The sequence below is a fragment of the Procambarus clarkii genome, chromosome 10 (genome assembly GCF_040958095.1).
Source record: "Procambarus clarkii isolate CNS0578487 chromosome 10, FALCON_Pclarkii_2.0, whole genome shotgun sequence".
NCBI classification, from domain to species: domain Eukaryota; kingdom Metazoa; phylum Arthropoda; class Malacostraca; order Decapoda; family Cambaridae; genus Procambarus; species Procambarus clarkii.
In genome coordinates, this window is record NC_091159.1 from 23,513,955 (window position 1) to 23,523,459 (window position 9,505).

The 9,505-nt window shown below is 36.9% G+C and overlaps 1 protein-coding gene across 19 annotated transcripts in view; it reads left to right on the forward strand.

The window, feature by feature from the left end:
- The window catches only part of LOC123746522 (uncharacterized), a 200,480-nt gene extending 191,681 nt beyond the window's left edge, over window positions 1-8,799 (forward strand). For 11 of the 19 annotated variants that reach the window (XR_011227978.1, XR_011227979.1, XM_069321729.1 and 8 more), the window contains 4 exons: window positions 3,528-3,723; window positions 4,278-4,481; window positions 5,148-5,314; window positions 6,988-8,799. Coding sequence is in view for 17 of the 19 variants with exons in the window: in XM_069321729.1 (XP_069177830.1) it covers window positions 3,528-3,723; window positions 4,278-4,481; window positions 5,148-5,314; window positions 6,988-7,022 (602 nt within the window). In the remaining 2 variants the exon portion in view is untranslated. The remainder of the gene's footprint in view (window positions 1-3,527; window positions 3,724-4,277; window positions 4,482-5,147; window positions 5,315-6,987) is intronic. The other 8 variants (XM_069321728.1, XM_069321731.1, XM_069321730.1 and 5 more) reach the window with 1 other exon arrangement.
- The last annotated feature ends 706 nt before the right edge of the window (window positions 8,800-9,505 follow it).

Below are 9,505 nucleotides of genomic sequence, written 5' to 3' on the forward strand. Positions count from 1 at the left end.
CAATCTGGTTGATCAGACCAGCAACCAGGAGGCCTGGTCAGCCCTGGCTGTGGAGATGTTGATCCTCAAAATGATCCACAGGGAGTCGAGGCACACGTCAGAAAAAAAATTGGAACTGAGCAAGGTTTAATAAATTTGATTGGCAAGAAAGATGTGTTATTAGGGAAGGAAGTAAGAGATGTGTATGCTAAATTATGTGACATACATGAAGGCACAAAAAAATTTATTCTGAAACATCCAAAACTAGAAAACGAGATAGATTCAACAGAAATTTTGAGAAAGCCAGAGAACACAAGAAAAAATTGAATCTATATAAGAGGCCTCACCCTCAAACATATTGGCAATACAAACAAGCAAGAAACTACACAACAGTAAGAAGAGGCAGAAAGACATTTTGAGAAAGGAATAGCAGAAAATGTGTAACAGAAGCAGGTCTCTTCTATAAATTCATTAAAAGCAAATTGCAGGTAAAGGATAAAATTCAGAGGTTGAAAATGGAGAAACAGATTTTAAGAAAATGAAAAGGAAATGTGTAATTACCAAAGTGTAGTCTCAGGATGAGAGCTACTTGTGGTGTTCATCTTCCCAGCACTGTCATATAATGTTTTGAAACTACTGACAGTGTTGGCCTCCACCACTACCTCACCTAATTTGTTCCAACCATTTACTACTGTTTGCGAAAGTAAATTTTCCTATATTTCTTTGGCAGTTTTGTTTAGTTTGTTTAAATCTATGGCCTCTTGTTCTTGAAGCTCCAGGTCTCTGGAGTTCTTCCCTATCAATTTTATCGATTCCTCTTACAATTTTGTACGTAGTGATCATATTGTCTCTTTTTCTTTTATCTTCTAATTTTGGCCTATTTAATGCCTATAATCTCTCTGCAAATTCTTGGCCTTCAGTTCTGGGAGCCACTTAGTGGCATGTCTTTGCACCTTTTCCAGTTTATTGATGTTCTTCTTAAGATATGGGCACCTTGCAACCACTGCATATTTTAACTTTGGTCTAACAAAGGTCGTGAACAATTTCTTTAGCATTTCACCATCCATGTATTTAAAAGCAATTCTGAAATTGAAAAGTGTAGTATAGGCTCTTTACACAATGTTCTTTATGTGGTCCTCAGGCTATAGTTTTTTTTTATCTAGAACCACCCCTAGATCTATCAATTTTTTAAAGATTTTTCACATAATTTGTAGGTTGTGTGGGGTAATCTACATCCACATTCCATAACATGGTATTTATTCACATTAAATTGCATTTGCTAAATTCCATTTGCCAAGTGGTGGTCTATACTTATTTTGTTCAGGTCTTCTTGAAGGGAATGACAATCGTCAATCATTTTAGCATCATCAGCAAACATGTTCATATAAGTCTGTAATTCCATCTGGTAGGTCATTTATGTAAATAATGAACAATACTGGTGAAAGAACTGAACCCTGTGGTACTTCACTCATGACATTTCTCCAGTCTCTGCCTGCCTGCCATTTCTCCAGATACATTTCCTCTGACTACTGCCCTCATTTTTCTGTGAATTAGAAAATTTTTCATCCATGTTTGAAGCCTCCCTGTCACTCCTCCAGTATGTTCCAGTGTGCAGAACAACCTCTTGTGTGGAACTCTATTGAAAGCTTCTCTTATGTTCAGATAGATGCAGTCAACTCGACTATCTTTCCTGTAAAATTTCTGTCTGGGAACCAGATAAAATACGACTTAAAGGGAACAACAACGTGGAGCAGAGAAATGTCTAGAAATGAAGTGGAAAAATACTTAAGGAGCTAAGTAGGAAAAAAGCAATTGACTCGGATGGAGTTTCACCTTCGGTTCTGAGAGAATGCACACCGGAGCTTAGCATAACACTTCAGTTGATTTTTCAGACATCTTTATTTACAGGAATCTTAGGAAATATAGGGTAAAAGGCAATAGTTCCAATCTACGAAAATGGTAGCAGAGAAGACCCTCTAAATTCTAGATCCATACTGTTGACAAGCCTTGTAGTCAAAATGTTAGACAAGTTAAAACTAAATGAGTAGAATACCTGTAGAGAAATCATACAGTAAGACAGTCAGTCAGTATGGCTTTCAAATTGGAAGATTCTGTGTAACAAATCAATTTGTTTTAATGGTAGATCCACAGCAGGAAAGAGATGGTCGAGTTCATTTTGTTTATCTGGACCTAAAAAGGCTTTTGATAGGGTCCCACACAGGAGTTTGTTCTGGAAACGAACATGCTGGATGGGTGACAGGCAGACTACTGACATGGATAAAAAACTTCCTAATAGAGATGAGGGCAGTGGCCAGAGGCGATGCATCAGACTGGAGAAGTCATTAGTGGAGTATTATAGGGTTCAGTTCTTCCATTAGTAATGTTAATTGTCTGTATAAATGATCTTGCAAAAGGAATACAAAACTATATGAACATGCTTGCTGATGACGATGAGCTACTAGGGAAAAAGAGACTTTGACAATTGTCATGCCTTTCAAAATGACTGGACAAAACAAATATATGTTGGAACACTTGGCAAATGAAATTCACTAGATAAATGCCATGTTATGGAATGTGGAACAGGAGAAAAAGAGGCCACATACAGACTATAACTCGTGTGAAAACGTATTAAAAATTTAACAGATCTAAGGGTGGTTCTGGAAAGTAGACCGTCACCAGAGGATGGCATAAAGGACATTGTGTGAGGAGCATGTGCTTTGCTTTCCAACTTCAGAATTGCTTTTAAATACATGGATGGTGAATTATCAAAAATTATCATATGACCAAAATTGGAATATGAAGCTGTTGTGTGATGCTCTTATTTCTGGAAGCACATAAGTAAACTGGAAAAAGATGCAGACATGCTACTAAATGGCTTTTGAAACTGAGAAAGATTAGCTACGAGATGACGCAATATGATTATTACATACAAAATATTAACAGGAATCAATAAATTTGACGGGGGGATTCTTGAAACCTGGAACTTCAAGAACAAGAAATCATAAATTTGAGCTATGGAAAGAATAGTGTAAAAAAGCAAATATTGGAAAGTTCATTTTTGCAAACAGTGGTAGACGGTTGGAATAAGTTGAGATGATGATGAACGTCAAAACTATTAGTAGTTTCAAAGCATCATATGACAGTACTGGGAAGATGGGGACACCATTAGTGTAGGTCTCGTCCTGTAACTACACTTTGGTAATTGCAAATGGGTAATTATACATGCATGCATATACTGAACTATACATAACAACAACTCAAGCAAAGTTCAAATTAATATACATGACAAGGTTGATTGACTAAATCTTTGATCTAAAATTGTATGTTTTCTTTTAATGGAAGTTTATAATGTGAGCTGATTTGCTTTTGAGGCATTAATTTATGAGACAACAGATGGAAATTTGTAGTACTGGTTACTGTTCAAGCTTCAGTTTGAGCTTATTTATAACCTTTTCTGGGAGAGAGCCTTTAGTGACTCCAGGGGAACCACTAAAGGGTTCACCAGAAAGAGGGTTTTTCATTACATTCAATGCTGAATTTTCTTCCAGGGTCGGATACTGATAGTGGGCCAGAGATGCCTGGGAGTCCCCGAACACCCCTGACGTCAACTGAAAACCTACCAATAAGTGACACCCCATTTGGCCATTCAAGGCTGAGGGGGCGAAGAGGCTCTGTTCCTTTTGATGTTCCTGGATCAGATATGGGATATGAGTTCTCATTTATCAAGGATCATTCTGAAAAGAGGTAATCTATCATATTCTTCTAATGTATGAATATAAATGAATTATACATTGCAGGTTTTTTCTTTTTCAGGCTTACTTTTTAATTCTATTCCTAATATTTATCATTACTATTACCCAGTTTCCACACTTTCATGGGATGGGGAGGTGGTAGATTGTTAATATACACTATAAATACAGGTTCTGTATTATACTGTGTAAGAATACGTACAACTGTTCTTGTATTAAGTTTCTTTTGTTCTGGTATTGGCATAAAGTTATTTAGTAGCTCTTGAATGTCCTGTAATACAGACTGTGCTAAATAGTTTTCCCGGTTGAGTGCCTTCTTTTGATAATTACCGAGTTTCATGTATGTGCAGGTATCAGTAATGTTATTTCTAAGTTTTTTTTTTTTTAACATAAGTACTGTTACAGAATCCCTCATGAGTAAAATCTGCATCTGTCAATATATTGTTTAAGTAAATGTATGGGGGTGATTACATTCTTCTTTTGGGCTTATAACTAAAAGAAAGATTGCATTTTATAAATGAGACCAGCTGATTATTTAATGTATGAAAGGTTTGGTCGTCGAGGCTCTGGCGGTTCAGAGATGCTGCCGTCCTTGGTAGCTCGAGCACTGCCTTCACTCTCTACCACTTGTGGAGGCCATGGAATATCTGGTGGTGGCTCAGGTGGAACTGGACTTGCTTCCTCCTTGACATATCACCACCAAGAGTTCCACAGAGGATCGGGCGGTCTAGAACTGTTTGCAGGGTTTTGGAGGTTGGTTAAAACCTATAAATTCTTTTAGTAATCTTAGTATGGCTATCATTAAAATTGCCACCTCACCTATGCATGCAAAAGCAATTAACCTTTCTGGTTATGGGTCACGAACACAATAGCTAGATGGAGGTGTTAATGAATGAGTGGAAACTAGATACAGTATGAAGATTGCTGACTTGTGTTGAAGCAAGAGCAACAGTCTGCTGGACCAAGTTATCACAAGTCAAGTAGAACTCCCAGAACCCACTTCAGGTATGATCTAGGTCAAGGTCAAGTTGGATTTTTACTGTGTGGCTTCACTGCAGCAAAATTGCTTCTGATACAAATTAAATCAATTTTGATTAATTCTGAGTTACTGAGAATGAAAATAAAGTTTAAAATTGTTGATTAGCTCTAGTTTTTATCAAAGATTAGTCTTTTTGTTTTAAGTGCAACAAAAATTGTTGGGTAACTTTCTTTTCACCTAATATTTCTGTTCCCCCTAGTAGTAAATAGGTACCTCAGAGTCAGCTATTGTAGAGGTTGTATTCTGGGAAGGGCAAGTAGTTCAATCTTGAGGGGACCTCGATAGAAGACTAACACGTACATATATGCAGGCTCCCTGTCCCGAACAAAATTACTGTATTATAAAGTTAGATACGACTTTGATGTATAATCCATTTTCAGGTCACACCTTGAATCTGGTTGTTCAACTTTAGATGATCACGACTTGTATTCGCAGTCATCAGGAGGTATGACGCCCGGGACCCCTGGAGCCTTGCCTCCACCCCAAGTAGCCCTCCCTCATACCCTCCACAGACGTGGCTCACTGCCAATTGACCTCTTTTACTCAGGTCAGTAGTTATCTTGTTGGTTTGACCTGTTTTATTGTAATTGTTTCAAGTATGTCCATTGTATAGTTCAGAATTTCAGTAAACAACTTCCTTACTGTATATTAATAATTAAATATACTGTATTATGAACTACAGTGATACAAGTACCTTGATTTTCAAATTTAATTCGTTCCCAGAAATGGGGTCGTAAGCCGAAAATCCTAACCCGAAACAAATTTTTCCCATAAGAAATAATGTAATTGACTTCCTTTTGCCACTTCTTTGAATTTCATGGCACTCCAAGCACTTATTTTATGTAGTTTATGTAGGTCAACTTTTTTATTGACACACATTGGGTGGTGTGTCTTTTTGGGCATTTCCCTAGGCCAGGGCACAGTAGTGGTTGTCAATTTCTGGCTATAGACCTTCAGGTGGTTTCCCACGTGTTATGCAATGCATCCTCTGCTCACTGCACTCATCCCTTGGTGTCTCTCCCCCATGACTGTGCCTCCTCTTCGGTGTGGTTGAGGTGCTGGAATTCTGTTTTGGGCTGTACAGGACTAGATTCTTATTTGTCTTGCCTCTCTGCAATGTTTTGCCTTCTTGGCTGTACTGTTACTTTGCCTATTTAGTGGGCATTTCTCTGTGCTTTGAGGCTTCGCTGTTGGTTTTCTTCCCTGCGTAATCCGTTGGAGGGGATGTTTATTTTCTAGGTGGCTTCAGTTGGTCAGACCTCCTACATCAGGGTTGGTGTTGGCTAGATTTTCTTTCACTTTGAAGCTAGTGTATGGTATTTGTAAACTACGTGTCTTGCTCCTTCCCTCTCATATGCCTTGACCCATTTTTCTGCCTCTTGTTCTTCCTTTGTGGTTGGCTGCTGGTCTTGTGTGGATGCACTTTGTAATTAGCTCTTCACCCTGTTCTGTAAGAGGTAACACTTGTTGAGGTTGGGAAATTGTTGGATTTATGCTGGATTTATGGCATATGCCTCTTCTTAAGCCATAAATAGCTGGATTTATGGAGTGTGAAATGGACATTGCATAAGAGTAACAGTGATAGGCTTAGATGATCTCCATGGTAAGTATTAGTTTACTGGGGGTCATTTAAGTGTGAACCTTAACTATTACAGTATTTTGTTTACTGATATCATTCATTGTTTAGGTTTCTGTTTTAGAATAATAAAATGGTATTGTTAGCATGTAGCTTTGATCTAAGGACTAGGGAGGTATAGTGTATGTCAGCGATGTATTTGGGGAATAGGAAAGGGCCAAGTATGCTGCCCTGGGGAAACCAGTAGTGATTGGTAGAGTAGGAGGAAATGTTAATTATACTAATGTGTGTGTTGCATTGTGTGACTACTGTATATTTAGTGAGTTATACATTACTCTATGGTGCTATAGTTTTCGGTGGTGGTGATTGTGTCCAACAGTATTAAAATGACCTTGTATAAATCTAATGAACAGACCGATTTTGTATTTTTATCTAGCTCACAATAGATTGAATCTAGTAACAAATATGGCATAATTGATGTTCTTTTGTGGTCTGAATCCAAATAGGCTGGGACTGAACATGTTAAGTTTTGTTAAATTAAAAATGCTGATAATTTTAAATATTTTTGATAGTATTGGTGGATTTGATGTGGATACTTTGATGTGGGTAAATAATTTGTGCCATTTCCTTTTGTATTGTGGCAGGGGACCTCAGTGTGTGGGATAACGAGGGGACATAGCAACATCAGCGCTCTCGCCCATCGCTTTCGCCTCAACCCTTTCCTTCTACCAGCCTCCAGTGCCAATCTTCCTACTTCACCACCACCCCATCAGTGAAAATATGTCAAGAGAAAAAAACTTCAAAGAAGGGGTAACATTTCCAGGTATCTTAGGCAAGGGAGTTTAGGCGCTCCACTTAAGCCCTATTCCAGGTTCCCAAGGCCTGGTGTACGGCTGTGTGGTGGTGTTGGAAGCCGATGGTGGTGTTTTCTGTGAAAGAAAGACACGAGTCTGTTTTTTTTTTATATTTTTTTTGGTACCCCTTTCCTAGTGAATGAAAATATCTTTTGTGTGTGCACTTGAAATGATTTCTATTCATCTGTAAATGTGTGAAAGAAAAGTAACCTATGCTGGGCACTTTCTATGGAAAGTGTTTCTTTCAGACTTGGTATGAAATGTATAATGGTGAAATGTTTAGACATGCTTCTGATAGTTATAATAGCCAGTTTAATTTAAATATGATATGTTTAAGTAATTTTCAATGGCAAGTATTTTATTGGCAAGAAATTATATGCATCCCTGAAAGTTCATTATTCAGAAGTTTAAAATATGGTACATACAAGTGTGTGCAACCTATCTTTTATACTATGTGTCCAACACCGATTACAGGAGCAACAAACCTCCGATCATCAAGGCTGTGATGAGGTCCAGTTTATCTAAGAGTGTTTGAAGTCATCATCAAGGATGGACCATTTTTTTGTAATGGATTCTGTATATTCATGGAAATATAAACATATTTTGATGAAAATGTTATTTTTAGATTACCATGAATATAGAAAAGGATCAACATTTTTATCCCTGCTAAAAAATAGTTTTTCATGAGTCTATAGAATGTACCCTTATCTTGAACATTATAGTTTTTATGATGGCAGGAAAAATATTCAGCTCAAATAAGCTCAATTTAGTACTAACGTCCAATTATAGCCAACTGTCTTCATGAGAATCCAGCTTGACAATCCTGGTTCATATTATTATGGAACATTATATATAGATTTAAAAGGAATTAATGATAAACAGGATATTGTATCCAAGAAATGCACCTGAGTCAGTTGATACACTGTGGTTCATAAATTGTCAGTGACTTAATTTGTGCATATTATATGGTCTTCCTTAGGCCTTGGTTATGTTTTCCTAAGTTTGAAGTATCTGTCAGTGATAAATTATCTGGCATAATTGTGTAACTATTGACAATGCTGTCGGAAGAGTTTAACGTAGGTGTATGTATCAAGAGTGAGTTGACTTACTTGAGTGTATCACCTGAATACAATCCTTAATGTATACAGTAATCAGAATGAATGAAATTACTTATAATTATCTTCCGTCAAGTGGTTACTTGTGCCACTCGTGTCATGAGTAACGTGTCCTCCTGTGGTGATCCAGCCATTTGTTAAGGTACAACTCCCTAGAACTTCGTGTCTCTTGTTTCCTACCGAGGCTTTATAGGAGGCAACGTTAGCACCGAAGTCCATTCTTACAGTGTATTCCTACTTGCAAACTCTACATCAAATATCCGTCACTTGTGGACCTTAGGTAGTGCTGGACTTGGCCAATTAAAATGATGTAGTTATTGTAACTGAATGATCATGCAATTTTAAGATAAACTGAAGCTTGTTATCATGTGGGATTGCAGAGTTAGAGACCAACAGCTTAAAGTAAAGTTAAAAGGGTGGGTTGACTCGTGGAGTTTTCTAATTGTTGTAGACTTTAATATTAAAGATTTTTACATCCGAGGTGCAATACATAACTTATAATCCTGTTGTGTGAAAATTCATCAGTATTTTCAATGGTTATATGTGTATTGTAAGAAGCTCTTGACCAGTACATATGATGTGTACATGTTACGTCTTCGAATATAAAATGGGCTTGTGATGATTATCGAGATAATCAAAGTTGTTTAGCACAGTAAGGATTTGTTTGTATCTGTGTTTGGATCCTATGATAAATAGATATGTTTATATGAATGATCATTTGATGTAATGATTTTTTGAAAAAAACAAAAAAAAAACATTTTGTGGCTATGCAATCTGCTAGTTTATATGGAATGACAGCTTTGGTGTAGTTAGTTCATACTGTCTCAATTTTTACATGTTATTGTTAGAAGTTAATGGAGATAACTTGTAGGGGATTTATTCAAATTTATATTTTGCATTATAATTTATATACATTATAGTACATGAAAGCACTTTGAAGGAGGAAAGGTGAGAGAAATTACTCTATGCTTTCATTATGGGAGGAATTTTCCAGTTTTAACATAAGGTATACCATAAGTTTGCAACAAGATCTCAAATCTACCAAACTGCCTTAACTACCCAGTTATATAACATAATTTCTACAGTTAATTTTTCTTGGTTACACTTGATATACTTAGATAAAAGAGGTTGTGGAAACTGATTATATAGTTTGGCTAGTGTGGCAAAGTAAAATTTGTCAAGGTTGCTGCTAA